Source organism: Garra rufa, chromosome 9 (assembly GCF_049309525.1).
Source record: "Garra rufa chromosome 9, GarRuf1.0, whole genome shotgun sequence".
Taxonomy (NCBI): domain Eukaryota; kingdom Metazoa; phylum Chordata; class Actinopteri; order Cypriniformes; family Cyprinidae; genus Garra; species Garra rufa.
The window spans coordinates 643,209-659,747 of NC_133369.1; the positions used below are offsets into that span (position 1 = coordinate 643,209).

The window sequence follows — 16,539 nt, forward strand, 5'->3', positions numbered from 1 at the left end:
AATATTGTAATGCATTTTTTTTAAAGTAACTTTCCCCAACACTGGTTAATTCTATTGTTCCGAAGTCATTTAATAAAGAAGTATAAATTATAGTTCAGTCTTTATTTATGATTATTTGAAGGAAATGGGGGGGGGGGATATTACAATTTCAATAAAAATAAACACCTGAGCCAAAATGTATGCAGTTGGCATTAACACAGACACACTTATAACAAAAAACTAAACTCAAATGGACAAAAATGTTAGTTAATGAGTCTGAGAGCTGATGAGCGTTTGGTGTGCTGTGTGTCTCAGGAGATTCTCCATCAGGACTGTCTAAGGAGATCACGAGCGCGCTGTCGGCCGTCCCGGGCTTCGAGATGGACCCGTTCTCGACGGACGACTCTCTGCGGATGGACCCGCTGGCGCTGGAGGGTCTGGGCATGCTGACGGACGGGGACCTGATGCTGGCCGACCCCGCCGTCGAGGACTCCTTCCGCTCAGACCACCTCAAATGACTCTCGGAGAGTCGGCGACGTTCCGACGCGAGCGGAGACGCACGTGCGGCACTTTGGGTCGAGCGCCGGCGGGTCACGTGCCTCGAGTCTCAGCCGCGTGAACCGTGAGCTTCTGCCCTTTAACTCTACGCTTCTCAGACGATCAAAGCCGCACGATCCACTTCCTGTTACAGATGTCGCCGGCGCAGGCGACCGATCACAGCCACGTGCCTCCACCCGACGCCGCTCAGGTGCTTCAGTCCCAGCATGCACTGCACCGCACACCAGGTTAACGCAGAACCCGCACACGCACTTAAAGCTGATGTGAGTCATTGTTTGGTTCAGATGTGAACAGTGTTTGACCGCTCAGCTTCTTCAGCCAATCATGCGAGTTTGGGGCGGGGCTATCAGTCTGATTGACCAATGACAGATGGGGAAATACTCAGGAGACCTGTTTGATGTAATGCGCTGTGTTCAGAACAGCATACTATCATACTGCACACGCTTGCACAAAATGAAATGTGCTCCACTTTCCCCTGGCAATGCCAAATAAATTTAGGAGAATTTGACTTTTTTTTTTTTTACTAATTTAAGGGCTGGAAAACCCTTGAAAATATTAGATATAATAACTGAAGATATTTCCTGATGAGGTACGTAAAAAGTATTCAAGCATTAACTTAAAAAGTGCTTGAATAATTAAAAGACGATGTGTCTATGAAATAAGTGTTTAATTTAGTCAACAAGCACATATCTTTTCACGCAAAATTCGCACGATTCAAAAAACATACCTTTTTGCTTATTTCAGTTAATGTCAGAAAACAACTGAGCTTAGCCAGCAGCAGAACTGACAGTGTACTGTAAACGTGACTGAAGATGTGAAAAGAGGAACAGCTGAACCGAATCAATTGAGTGAGTCGTTTACGCTGGAACCGCTCCCTCTGATTCAACCTTATGACTTTGATCATTCGTTTCAAGCGATTCACTAGCAAAAACAAGATCAAATTGACAGAGATATTCATTTTCAGTTTTAGCATCGCTTGTAATGATTTTGTAAAGCACATAGTGAAGGCACACAGAGCTTTTCGAAACTCTGAATCAGTTCAACCATTGCGTCGCAAAATGATTCACTGTTTCGAAGCGTTCAGATTGGATCGCATATTGTGAATCATTTGATCCAGATCGGGAAATCATTTGATTTAGATTGAAATGGATTCGTAAATCGTTGGCGAATTGAATGATTTAAATTAAATGATTTACGATACGCGATTTGAAGTCCTGACCGTGGATCGTGAATCATTTGATTTAGATTGGAACTTTGAAGCTCAGATCATGAATCATTTGAATCAGATCATGATTTCGGAGCGATTTTGCCAATCTTTTGCTCTAGATTGGATCTTTGTGGCACGGATGGCAAATCATTTGATTCAGATCAGGATTTCAGAGTGGGTTCACTAATCATTTGTTTCATATCAGGACGGAGCGATTTTGTGAATCTTTTTTCATCAAATCATGAAGGCAGTAGTTTATAAAACGAAACAGAAAAAAAGAGAAAGCATACACAAATGCAAACACCTTAAGAAAACCACCTCAACTGTGGTTTTACGATATTAAAAGTGTAGATTTTGAAATAGAAGACATAAGTGAGATCTCTGATTGATTGAAGTCCTTGAAAATCAAAAACGGAGTGCTTGAAAAGTCCTGGAATTTTATATTACAGTATCTGAACGAACTCACCTGCAACGATGCGTACTATCAGTTAAAACACTTGAATTATTCATGAACTGACTAAAGTATTTAAAGGGAGAAGGTTACATTAAAAACATGCATTTTAACAATTAGATGTTAAAGTTGAAGTTGGATATAGAATTGTTGTAGAATCTAAACAGTATTTAATGCAATTACATCAGAAGTAACTATAAATAAATTACAGAAAAATTAAGAGTTATAATTTTTAAGGAAAAAGTAAATAAAATTACAGTAATTAGTTATTTTAATTTACTCACCATGTGTGTGTGTATATATACAGTGTGTGTGTGTGTGTGTGTGTGTGTATGCTATATACACAAAACTATGAGAATATGAGAATTCCAATATAAAGTAGACAGTAGTGTCATCATCAGCTGAAGTATTTTAGAGATTAGTATGTAGTGTGCAGTATGCAGTGAGCTGGTATTCCGTTCTGAACACAGCCGCTATGTTTAGAACTGTAACGCATGAGAACAGACGTTGTTTTGTCCCATCATTCAGTCTGCTGGTGTTTATCGGCCGTTCTGGATGATCTCTGATCCAGACTAACTAGTTAAAGCAGCGCTGTGTTTGTTGCTGAACCACTGAAACGGTGTCTTTCGTGAATGACCAGACGTGTGTGTGTCAGGTTCACTGCGATTCGCTCGTCTGCACTCTCTTCTGCCTGTATTTGCATGTTTATTCTCCAGAGCAAGGCCATATTCAGAGGAACACGTATTTTTATGTAACTAAATACTGCGTACTATGAGATTTATTTTTAAAATAAAGTTGCTAGAGATGTTTATGCGCATAAATGTATATTTGTATATGAAACAAACAAATAAATACGTCGAGAAACGTGTCGGTCGCCAGATGGATTCTGGAAGTTTTCAGGTGAATCTCACAAATTTAGCCAAGAACAAAATGTCACGTTTCACCCCAGAATCAAAGGAAAGAAATGATAAATGATCCTTTGCAACAAAAAAAGAATACATTTTTATTTTTTTTCCACAATTCCTACAGTAATTTTAGGGGTAAATGGGCTCAACTGTCTTCAAAAAAATCACAAATTCAGGAAAGGGTTTTTAATAATTCTAAGTCTAGAATCAGTTTTCATTACAAATATATCTTAGAACCTCATTGATGTTTTATCTCTCATATTATAACATTCATTTTGGAATGAAAATACTAGAAAACATTTCTGTCACAGATTAAGAACATTCAAAAGGTAATTGCAAATTGTTTTGTTCTTGCAAGAAAAAATCTGAAATGCAATATAAACTCAAAATTGAAAAAGATATAAACTTGGAATTGTGATATAAATGTAGAATTGTGAGTTATAAACTCAGAATTGTACGATGGTGTTTTAGTGCCAAGTAAAAAAAAAAATTAAAGTCTAATATTTAGAGAATAAAGACAAAATATTTAGAGAATATAGTCAAAATTATGGGAATAAAATCTAAATTATTAGAAAAAAAGTCGAAATACTAAAAGAATAAAGTCAAAATAATATGAGAATAAAGTTGCAATATTTTGATAATTAAGTTGAAAAACTTTGAGAATAAAGCTGAAACATGATGAGAATAAAGTCGAAATATTTTGAGAAAAAAGTCAAAATACTAAAAGAATAAAGTCTAAATATTTCAAGAATGAAGTCGCAATATTTCAAAAATAAAGTTGAAATATTTTAAGAAAAAAGCTGCATTATTTCGAGAATAAAGTCAAAATATTTTAAGAAAAACTCACATCAAGCATAAAGTCTAAATTACAAGAAAATAAAGTCTGAATGATGAGAAAAAAGTCCAAATACTAAAACAATAAAGTCAAAATATTTTGAGAATAAAGTTGCAATATTTTGATAATTAAGTTGAAATACTTTGAGAATAAAGATGAAATATGGTGAGAATAGTCTAAATATTTTGAGAATAAAGTCGAAATATTTTAAGAAAAAAAAGTCACATTATTTCAAGAATAAAGTTGAAATGGTTTGAGAATAAAGTATTTCGACTGTCATAATGTTTCAACTTTATTCTCATAGTATTTTGACTTTACTTACAAAATATTTAGACTTTATTCTCCTAATATTTCGACCTTTTTTCTCATAGTTTTTCGACTTTACTCTGATAATTTTGATTTTATTCTTGAAATATTCTGACTTTAATCTCATAATCTTTTTATTTTTTTTAAAGTGGCACTAAAATGTCGTCATACAATTGCAAGTCTGAATTTTGATATGAAAAGTTGCACTTACCTGTATTTTTACTGCTGTGGCAGATGTATGTAAGACGGTGTATTAAACAAATCATCTGGCCTTCATTTCCTTCAAGACAAACATGATTTCCGGCTAGTGTTGCTGTGATGGTGGGGTGAAGCGTGAGCCGTCTGTCTGGTGTTTTCTGGGTTCCGCCGGGTTTCTCTGCTGTGAAGTGAAGTGAGAGATGATTGTGGCGCTGTGTGTGTGATGTTGGACTCAGCGCCGGACGCTGCTAGCGGAACATTACTGTGTGCTGGTGAACCAGTGTTAGTTACGTTCATCATGTACACAACAGGAGCAAATCCCATCAATAATTCAAGTACTTTGGTCATCCATGTCTTTATTTTAGATGAAACCTGAATCTGTGTTTAAAGAGTGAGTTTGTTTGAAATATTAATGTATTTTAATGTTACAGAAGCACGTGTGTGTGTGTGTGTGTGTGTGTGTGTGTGTGTGCGTGTGTGTGTGCGTGTGCGAGTGCGTGTGCGCGTGCGTGTGCGAGTGCGTGTGCGTGTGCTGTTGAACAGCTCAGGTCTGATAGAAATCTAGAAATCTATGATGAAAACATCAGCGGTCGAATGACTAAAAGCTTGACGTTATTATCAGTTTGTGTCACGCTCGAGCTCTTCAGCATGTTAACTAGTCCTAGCTTTTGTCTGGGCTGAGGATGGAAACAAACGAAATATCTGCATTCTATTTTAAGATGTACTTTTACGATCGTTGCTCTTCATTTTCTTGTTTTGAAAACCAGGGAAACATGTTTGTTGTAAATAATGTCCTGAAAGCATAGGTGCTTCTGACGGAACATTTTTTTAAGACTGTATCCTCACCTTATTTTACAGAAAAATAAAGAATTTAAGTGAATATGTGCATCAGACTCTGTCACATCATTTATATATTATACAGTATATATATACTCAAAAGTTTGGGTTCAGTAAGATTTTTTAATGTTTTTTAAAGGAGACTTTTGCGCATCAAGGCTGTGTTTATCTGAATAAAAATACAGAATAAGTCTTGAGTGTCACTTGATCCTTCAGAAATCATTCTAATAGACTGATTTATTATCAGTGTTGGAACAGTTGTGCTGCTTTTTTTTTGGAACCTGTAATACTTTTTATCAGGATTCTTTGATAAATAAAACGTTAAAGGGGTCATTGGATGCAAAACTAACTTTTCCATGTAGTTTGAACATTAATGTGTTGTCAGTTTGTGAACACAACCACCCTACAATGATAAAAATCCACCCAGTGGTATTGTTTTAATCTTTAAAAGTAATATCCCCTTTTTAAAATCAGCTCATTCTCAGCTTCTTGTCGTTGTGACGAAACAGTTGATTGACATGAGCGTCTTACCTTAGCCCCGCCCCCTGACACGTTATTTCACTCCTGTCTGTCATACAGACTCTTCAGAATTTCTGGGGGAAGGAAAAAACAACTTATTTGACATTAACTTTTTTTTTTGTGATCAGAGAAGAATGAAGAGAAAGATTTTAAAGTTTTGTCTCTGAACGCACAGCAGATCTTTGTGATTTTTGTGGTTATTCATGGAGCTCCAACTGTGAAAATGGCTTCTGCAGAAGAACTTTCTTGTCCAGTATGTCATGAAATCTTCAAGGATCCTGTTGTTTTATCATGTAGTCACAGTGTCTGTGAAGAGTGTCTTCAACAGTTCTGGAGAATCAAGAAGACTCAGGAGTGTCCCGTCTGCAGGAGAAGATCCTCAAAAGATTATCCTCCATGTAATCTAGTGTTAAAAAACTTGTGTGAGTCGCTTCTGAAGGAGAGAAATAAGAGGCGTCCGTCAGGATCTGAGGAGATCTGCAGTTTACACAGCGAGAAACTCAAACTCTTCTGTCTGGAGGACAAACAGCCTACATGTGTGGTGTGTTTTACTTCCCAACAACACATCAATCACACATTCAGACCGATCAATGAAGTGGCTTCATCATATAAGGTAAGAGACGTACATCTGAGCATTTCAACTTGTCACAAACACTGTATGCAAATACACAGACTGATTGGTCAACCAAAATAACAAATACAGGCAGGGAAATGGTGCAAACAAATATTTCAGTACCCGTTTGTTCATGCTATGTATTAAGTGAACATATTATGGAAATCTTTGTTGTTCTATAAAATCTCTAGGTGGAGCTCAATACAGCACTGAAGTCCTTACAAGAGAAACTTAAACATAAAGAAAACATTAAAGGAGAATTTGAGAAAACTGTTCAACACATAAAGGTGAGGAGTCTTTTGACATTCACACATTTGAGTAGAACAGCTAAATTAGTTTGTTTGACATAACTAGATTTTCATTATTGACTTATTGACTAATGATGATGATGTCACCATCAGCAAATAACCCACAAACGATCACCAGATTTTCTCTCGGCTTTTCTTGTATAACAATGTGCTTTGTTGGGGCAGTCGTGGCCTAATGGTTCAGAGAGTTGGACTTGTAACCTGAAGGTTGTGGGTTCGAGTCTTTGCTCCAGCAGGAATTGTCATGCCTGAGACAGCCTGGAGAGCACCTCATTTCCTGTCAATCAAACTTATCAAGAATAAGGCAAAAAATATTTTATTTATTTGAGTTATTTGAGGTGTTAAAATAGATTAAAGGGGTCATCGGATGCCCATTTTCCACAAGTTGATATGAGTCTTTAGGGTCTTAATGAAAAGTCTATAATATACTTTGGTAAAAAATTCTCAGTAGTAGTGTAAAAAAAACACACCCTTTTACCTTGTCAAAATCAGCTCTGCAAAATATCAACTCATTTTATTGCATGGTCCTTTAAATGCAAATTAGCTCCGCTTGCCCCGCCCCTCTCTGCCATGAGAGATGATGTTTACTTTCGCATTTAGCAGTCTCTGTCTGTGTGTCGTCACACCCACAAGATGCTGAGAATGAGCTGATTTTAAAAAGGGGATATTACTTTTAAAGATAAAAAATACCACTGGGTGGATTTTTATCATTGTAGGGTGGTTGTGTTCACAAACTGCTAACACACATTAATGTTCAAACATGTAAAAGTTAGTTTTGCATCCAATGACCCCTTTAAACAATAATTATTTATCATATATATATATTTGTATGATAAACTGGAGCCCATTAGGCCTGTCCGCTGCCTACACTTTACGCTGCTCCAGAATAAGTCACTTCTTTGAGGCGACTAAAGTGAATGCGATTTGATTTCAGTCTCAAGCTAAAAACACAGAGCGTCAGATTAAACAGCAGTTTGAGAAGCTTCATCAGTTTCTCAGAGATGAAGAAGAAGCTACAATCAGTGCACTGAGGGAGGAAGAGGAGCAGAAGAAGCAGATGATGAAGGAGAAGCTGGAGGAGATGAACAGACACATCTCAGCTCTTTCACACACAATCAAAGACATGGAGGAGATGATGAAAGCCAGTGATGTCTGCTTTCTAAAGGTCTGATTTCAGATGATTGATTGATTGATTGATGATTGATTGAGTTGTTGATGATCAATGGTGTGTTTGTTCTGCAGGAGTTTCCAGTCTCAATGGAAAGGTGAGTGATCTGCTGGTGTCTCTGGTCTCTCTGCTTCTGATCCAAAGCCACTGCAGTTCTGACTCCTGAATGTTCTTCCAGAGTCCAGATCTCACAGCCGGATCCACAGACGCCTTCTGGAGCTTTGATTGATGTGCCACGGTACTTGGGCAACCTGCCGTTCAGAGTCTGGAAGAAGATGCAGGACATCGTCCAGAACAGTGAGTCTGACTTCAGAAGATCTCAGCTCTTATACACACACACTGGAAATGACACATGGGAATATTTACAGATTTCAGCAATATGTGTGAATAACCAAAATGAGCTACAGACATGTGTTTATGAGTGTCATAATTCATATCATCTTTGTTGTGTTCATTTGTGATCATCAGATTAAAAGCACCTGTTGATTGTGTCTCATCAGCTCCGGTGATTTTGGATCCAAACACTGCGAATCCAGATCTCAACCTGTCTGATGATCTGACCAGTGTGAGACACAGTGAGAACAAACAGTCACTTCCTGATAACCCAGAGAGATTTGACTGTTATGAATGTGTTCTAGGTTCAGAGGGTTTTCACTCAGGAACACACTGCTGGGATGTGGAGGTTAAAGGGTGTTCACAGTGGTGTCTGGGAGTAACTACAGCATCGAACCAACGGAAGGGGTGTGATTTCTTTAAAAGTGGAGCCTGGAGTGTGACGTACGGGCCGTTTCGACTGCCTGGTTTTCATATTAAACACAAGCTACAGAGGGTGAGAATTCATCTGGACTATAACAAAGGAATGGTGTCATTCTCTGATCCTCTAACTAACACGTATCTAATCAGATTCACAACCACCTTCACTGACACTGTCTTTCCATTCTTCTGTTGTTATGAAAGACTTACCCATCTGAAAATTTTACCAGTTCAAATTTTTGTAACAACAGAAAATAAGTGATGAATCTGATACTAATAAGAAGAAATACTGTGGCAAGAAAACACTTTTTTCTGCATTGATTACTTGTGTGGTCTGATCTTCATCTGTCAAAATTACAGACGAACACAATCTGACTAAAATAAATAACAAACTTATTCTTGCCACTGTAGGTAACTTAGTTATATTGTATGCTTAGTCTGTGGAAATCTGAAATATGTAAAACTCAACTCAACACATTTTACAAAATGACTATTGTACAGTAATAAGTTTCACTTTTCCAATCTTAAATAGACGAGCAAATGTGATTTTTCATTTTCATGTTATTTGATTTTTTTGAGTGTGTAGTTTTTTGAGTTCATAGTTCATCTTTTTCACACTATGTCTTTGTCCAATAACACTTTCATGAAATATGGGTGTAACATGCAACCGGGAATTACGAATAAACTTGTTTTATGCAAACAATAACACGCATGTGTGACACTTGTAACAAATGTAGTGTAAAACTCTAGTTTGTTGTGTCAAATAGAGTCTCACCAGTACCTTGCTGCTTTAAATGCTCCACTATCATCTCTATCCCAAAATAACCCATATTTGACTTAATGACTACAGACATGATGGCATAACATTCACTTCATTTCAAGTTTTTTTTATTTAGTGCTTTTCACAATACAAATAGTTGCAAAGCAGCTTTACGGAAAATTAAAGTTTCTACTATATATTCAGTAGTAGCTTGTCAGTGGTGACTTTCAAGTTGATGTACATATGGCAGAAATGTACAGTAAAAATCAGTTAATGACATGTAAACTTACAGCAAAATTTGGTAGTTGAATGTTGTTTCAGGTTTGGCATCTGTGATCATGAAGTCATTTAAAAAAAGGGGTTTTAGCCCACCTGAAGGACACTGCTGGAGCCCATGTAGTTTACTAACTTTGCACTTTTATTGCTGGCTTTTTTCCCCATCACATATTTTAGTAATCATCATAAATTATATATCATTTAAAAGCTTAAAACCTCAAAACCTGTTCTTTGAAAACCATTTTAAATCAGACATTGCATTACCATGGAAATAGTACTTTAAAATATTTTGGCGGTCTCTTCTCCCTTAGTGAAGATCCATATTACAAAACATATTTGTCATGGGTGTGTGTGTGTGTGTGTGTGTGTGTGTGTGTGTGTGTGTATGAAACGCACAAAGATGAGAATTCAATGGCAGTTCTTTAATAAATCCAAACAAGTAGGCAGGTGAACACACATCCAAAAGTCCGTCAAGGCTTTTATTAATCTTACACAAAGAATGAAATGATTCTTTAATTAAGTCTCTTCAAAAATACAGTAAAAACAGTACAAATTGTACAAATATCATTACAAATTAAAACATGTTTTCTATGTGAATATTTGTTCAAATGTAATTGATTGCTGTGATCAAAGCTGAATTTTCAGCATCATTACTCCAGTGTTACATGATCCTTTAGAAATCATTCTAATGTGCTGATTTGCCGCTCAATTATTATTGATGCTCAGTTATTAAAAATGTAATCAATGTTAAAAACACTTTTTTGCAGCTTAATATTTTGTGTAGACATTTTTCAGGATTCTTTGATGAATAGAAAGCGTTAAACAGCAGTAACGCTAAAAATTCGTCTCTGATCACAAGAACAAGTTACATTTCACAATATAATTAAAAAGAAAACAATTTATTTTAAATTGTAATATTATTTTACAATATTTGTGTTTATATTTTGTTGTTTTTTTTTTTTGCTTAAATTGTGATTTAAATATCCGTATCTGACATACTAATGGAAGACTGGCGTTTGGACAAATATATAAAATTAATTTTAAAATCCTTGTCAAGTAATCATAAACGACTATGATTGATGCGTCTAGAGCCGCGCTGAGAAAAGTAACACGTGTCACGTGACAGCGTCATGCGTCACTTCAAAAGCGCGCTAGAATCTTAATAACGACGCTGATAAACGCACTGATAACAGACGTGGAAGACAACGATAAAAAATAGAATATTATATCATTCAGACTCATCAGAAGCCGCATCTGTCAGTTGGGCTGCCGCGTTTTCCTGTTTCAGTCAGTGCGGTTGTTGTAATGCGGCTCCGCGCCGCTGGGCGTCAGTCCGCGCGTCGCTTCTGCAGCTGCTGGGAGCCTCTGCTTGCTTTCTGTCCGTGATGGCGGAGCGCAGCGGCGACGGTCGTTACGCGCAGTGAAACTAGAGCCCGAACGAGCCCCGGTACCGGCCGGACCGACTGACAGCTGAGTGCGTGGGTATGAGTCGAAGCTTCGGGATGAGATGAGAGCCGAACTGAGCCGAGTCGTGCTGCTGCTGCCGCTGCTGCTGAGGTAAGTCCCGAACCGAACTGAGCCGAACCGAGCCGACGCGCGTTCGTGACAGCAGATCGAAAAATCGCGTTATTAATAATGACAGCTGTAAGAAACGCGTGTGATTCAAACATGAGGATTCCTCACGAGATCAGCCGAGACAGGTGTGTGTTTGTGTTTGTGTTTGTGTTTGTGGTGTTTTGAGTCGTTAGTCGGTTCTGAAGCGGTTCTGAGCTGGTTTTGAACATTAGCGAATCAACACAGACGCAGAATTACTCTTCGATCATGATTAACCGTATAGATTTACATTTGTTCATATGATATTAGACTGCAAATGGCCAAAATATGGAATTTGTCTAAATATTTACAATATATTTAGTAGATATTTAGTACATTTGCTTTGATTAAGGGCAGACACTGCAGACAAAAATATTGTTTTTTCATGCACCTGTCAAGTTCGAGATTTTGGGGTGTATGCTTTTTCATGTACTACTACAAAAACATCCAAAAGACACTTTAAGTCTTTCTTTTACAGCACTTTATCTATTTGTGTCAATAGTTTTCAATTACAATCCATATTTTTAAAGGCCAGGAGTTTTTTCTCCTACACTGAGCCATAAATCTCCACTTCAGCAGCACTTACACACACCACACTTTACTTTTTTTATTCCTGTCTGTATCCTGAAGGTTTTTACAGAGGGATTTGTACATATATATTTTGCTTGATTTTATACTTTTTCTACATTTTCTGAATTTTGGAGTGATAAAATGAGATCCCCAAAATCTCCTCTGTAAAAACATTTGACTCTAATATGTGAAGAATTTTGAAACTGACTTGATCCAGTGTTTAGATTTTTGTACTAGAAATGTATGCAAATTAGTGCATATTTAAATAAATAATGGCTCATTTGCATAATTAAGCCTAACATTTTAGTAAAACTTGTAATACAAAAAATGTTTGTAATTATTATTGTAATCAGTCATCTAAGTAAGGTCATAACTATTAGTTATTTTTTTTATCCTATTCCCCTGCATTGTCTTGACTTAAATAATGTAGATCAGCATTATATCAGTCAGCTGCGCTATACTAGATATCAGTGGATCTGATATATTTAATTACTATTTAATGATAGATATCATCAGCTGTCAGAAAGCCCATATTAGTAAATAGTCATAGTAGTATCATGGTATTTTCTTGTACTTTCTCATTAATGTCTCGGGTGCCAAACCCAAATCATTGTGTACTGGCATCCTCACTCTTTTGCTGTCCTGACCTCTGACCTCTGACCTCCAGCAGATCTCAGATCAAAGGAATTAATTACAGCTGTTTAATCAATAACACACTTGGTCTGGTCTGGTGTTATATAGTGAATATGTGACCTGGATCACAAAACCAGTCGTAAGGGTCTATTTTTTTGAAAGTGAGATTTATAAATAGATAAAAAATGAATATAAATAAATAAGCTTTCCATTGAGGTATGGTTAGGATTGGACAGCTATTTAGGAATCTAAGGGTGCTAAAAAATTAAAATATGGAGAAAATTGCCTTTAATGTTGTTTAAATTAAGTTCTTAGCAATGCATATTACTAATAAAAAATGAAGTTTCAATATATTTACGGTAGGAAATATTTACAAAATATCTTCATGGAACATGATCTTTAATTAATTTCCCAATGCTTTTTGGCATAAAATTGATCATTTTGACCCATACAATGTGTTTTTGGCTATTGCTACAAATATACCCGTGGTACTCAAGACTAATTTTGTGCTCCAGGTTTACATATAATGATATATGAAGTTGTTCTGGGCTATTAATTGAATTTTATTTTCAGTTATGATTTGGGAATTAATGATAATATTACTGTGATGCATTCTGTTTCACAGTGAGGCCGGCATATAAATCCAGCATCAAAAATATATTTATTTATTATTGATTTATTTTATGCTATTTTGACTTAATATTTTGGAAATGGACTCTGGAAAGTGAATATCAATTATAAAAAAATTAATAATAAAATTGTGCGAAAATGTCCAAATAAAATATTCACTACATAAATATACAACCTCCAAAAATGCACGTTCTGAACATAAAATGCATTATAATTACTGCAGTGCATTTGTAATTTTTTTTTCAATGCATTTGCTTTTTAATTTTTTTGCAGGTGTGCATTTTTTTTGTTTCAAAGACATTTAATTATGATTAAGTTTCGTAACAGCTGAATTATACTTAAAGTTCAAATGCACTGAAAAATGAGCAGCTTTTTAAAGTTCAGTGTGGGTGTGATATTTCCAAACTAAATGAGTATGGTGTTAAGTCATGATCTCAGTATTGACTAATAGCAGCAGCAGCACTAGTGTTCAGGTGTGTGTCTGAGTGACTGTAATCACTCTATAACTTCAGCTCCAGCATCTGACAGCATTAATAACTCAAATGCATGATATTCCACGCAGCTGAAGATGAACTGAGGTGAACGTGGGGAAACTCTTGTGTTGTGCAGCTGACACGTTTGAGGAAGTGAGTGTTGAAAGTGCTTAGAAAGAGCTAAAAGCAACATGGACAGGAAACGCATCCTCAGCTCAAAGATGAGTTGAAACAGGAAGTGGAGTTTTCTAATGAAGACACCTGAGGTTGTGTGTGTCAGCCACTGAAACGTGCGGCTCAGCCCAACTCATCTGAAACTATTCATCTGACCCATTCGGTTCATTCAGGGTGACTGTTCATGTGCTGCGGCCTCACGCTGGGTTTGCAATCGCATACTGCTCATACTACACACACTACTCACACCATACACACACACTACTCACACCATACACACACACTACTCACACCATACACACACACTACTCACACCATACACACACACTACACTTCTCACACTGCTCACACTACTCTTACTATACACACTATACTGCTATGTACTACACTCCTAACCTAAACGCCGCTGGCTCAAGGCCATGGGAACCAGATGAGTCCTCTGCAATTTGACTTTGTTGCAACATGGAACTTTTGCATTATTGACACACTGTTGTCCTCTTGTAACATTTTAATACTGTAAGGTTGCTTTGACACAACTTGTATTGTAAAAAGCGCTGTATGAATAATCTTAACTTGACTTGACTTGACACTCCTCACACTATACACACTGCACTACTACACACTACACTACTCACACTGCACATGCTACACAAGCTAAATGCACTATACTGCTCACACTACTCTTACTACACACACACACACACACACACACACACACACACACACACACTATACTACTACGTACTACACTCCTCTCACTATACACACTGTACTACTACACACTACACTACTCACACTACTCTTACACACACTACACTACTCACACTGCACATGCTACACAAGCTAAATGCACTATACTGCTCACACTACTCTTACTACACACACACACACACACACACACACACACACACACACACACTATACTACTACGTACTACACTCCTCTCACTATACACACTGTACTACTACACACTACACTACTCACACTACTCTTACACACACTACACTACTCACACTGCACATGCTACACAAGCTAAATGCACTATACTGCTCACACTACTCTTACTACACACACACACACACACACACACACACACACACACACACACTATACTACTACGTACTACACTCCTCTCACTATACACACTGTACTACTACACACTACACTACTCACACTACTCTTACACACACTACACTACTCACACTGCACATGCTACACAAGCTAAATGCACTATACTGCTCACACTACTCTTACTACACACACACACACACACACACACACACACACACACACACACTATACTACTACGTACTACACTCCTCTCACTATACACACTGTACTACTACACACTACACTACTCACACTACTCTTACACACACTACACTACTCACACTGCACATGCTACACAAGCTAAATGCACTATACTGCTCACACTACTCTTACTACACACACACACACACACACACACACACACACACACACTATACTACTACATACTACACTCCTCTCACTATACACACTGTACTACTACACTCTATGCACATAGTATACACTATACTTATCACACCGCTAAACGAAGCAGACTTTACACACTGTACTACAAACACTGCTCACATTATACATACTAATAGTACACATACTACTTAGACTACTCCCACTGTGTGCACTACACATACAGATACTCCGATACTAGTACTACACATACTACTTAGACTACTCCCACTGCTTAGATTAGATACACAGTATATTGAGATAATACTGTGTGAAGCATCTGTCATTGCAACTTCACAAAGTACTAGTGTAAAGCTAGTCACCAGTATACAGTATATACTACAGTATGCATTGATTATCTCATTGTGAACAGCACAGACTGTCTGTATTGACCTGCGGCTGGTTCAGTGTTTGTGGCTGAAGCTCTGGCTCAGGTCTTTACTCGAGACTGTTCAGGGGTCAGTGAGGAGCGCTCAGTTCTGCTGTGTGTCCTGCATCAGTCCTTCAGTCACTATAAATCAATCCTCTCACTCTCTCTTCCTGCCGCAGTGTCTCTCTTCCTGTTTTCTGTGTCAGCGATCTGCCAGCAGTGTGTGGATGGACTGGAGTTCACGTTCTGCGAGTGAGTTTGATGTGAGTTTTGCTCGCTTGTAGACTGAGACTCACAGTTGATGATTCAGAAAGTGTTTACATGCACATCAGATTCTGTTTCAGCTCCATATTCAGATGTCATTTTTATATAAGCACAGCATTGGGAATATATTCCTGTACACATGATTGTTGATCTGCAGATGCGTGTTTCGTTGACCTTTCAAGCGTTTCAAAGGCTCTGCTGCTGATCAGGAATCACTCTCTGTCCTGTTTCCTCCTCCTGAGCTCGGTGCAGAGGACAGATGAGTTTCTGATCACTCAATAGGCGTCAGTGTGAACGAGGACGGTCATGTGATGATGCTCATCTGTGTGTGTGTCACTGAGTGTCGCTCTGAATGAGTGTCAGTCTCTGAGTGTCTCTGGGAGGATAAAGGCTCTTCGTCTGTCATCCTGCAGAGTCTCGTGTAGATCAACGCTTCTCAGCCTCATTGATCACAACAATGTCTGAAGATATTTCTGGTGTGTTTTTTGTGATGACAAAGCTGCTCACTTACACAATCAAGGATGGCCAGTTTAATATAGTTAGGAAATGAAATGGAATTTACCCTATTTTCTAAATCTATGCTATTTATCCTATTCTGAACATTCAGACATAAAACCACAAAACCAGTCTTAAAAGCACAAGTATATTTGTAGCAATAGCAAACAATA

At 37.5% G+C, this 16,539-nt stretch overlaps 3 protein-coding genes across 4 annotated transcripts in view; all 3 read left to right on the forward strand.

Moving 5' to 3' along the window:
* Positions 1–5,325, forward strand: part of LOC141342753 (CREB-regulated transcription coactivator 2) — a 30,129-nt gene extending 24,804 nt beyond the window's left edge. For both annotated transcript variants that reach the window (XM_073847281.1, XM_073847282.1), the window contains one exon: positions 295–5,325. In XM_073847281.1, the coding sequence (XP_073703382.1) occupies positions 295–497 (203 nt within the window). In that variant the 3' untranslated portion in view covers positions 498–5,325. The remainder of the gene's footprint in view (positions 1–294) is intronic.
* The window catches only part of dennd4b (DENN/MADD domain containing 4B), a 116,492-nt gene that overhangs the window by 66,241 nt on the left and 33,712 nt on the right, over positions 1–16,539 (forward strand). The gene's annotated exons all lie outside the window — the stretch shown is intronic.
* On the forward strand, positions 6,019–8,911 carry LOC141343338 (nuclear factor 7, ovary-like). The gene is made up of 6 exons (XM_073847934.1): positions 6,019–6,408; positions 6,600–6,695; positions 7,651–7,881; positions 7,959–7,981; positions 8,063–8,181; positions 8,385–8,911. The coding sequence occupies exons 1-6, from the start codon at positions 6,019–6,021 to the stop codon at positions 8,897–8,899; spliced, it is 1,374 nt and encodes a 457-aa protein (XP_073704035.1). The 3' UTR covers positions 8,900–8,911.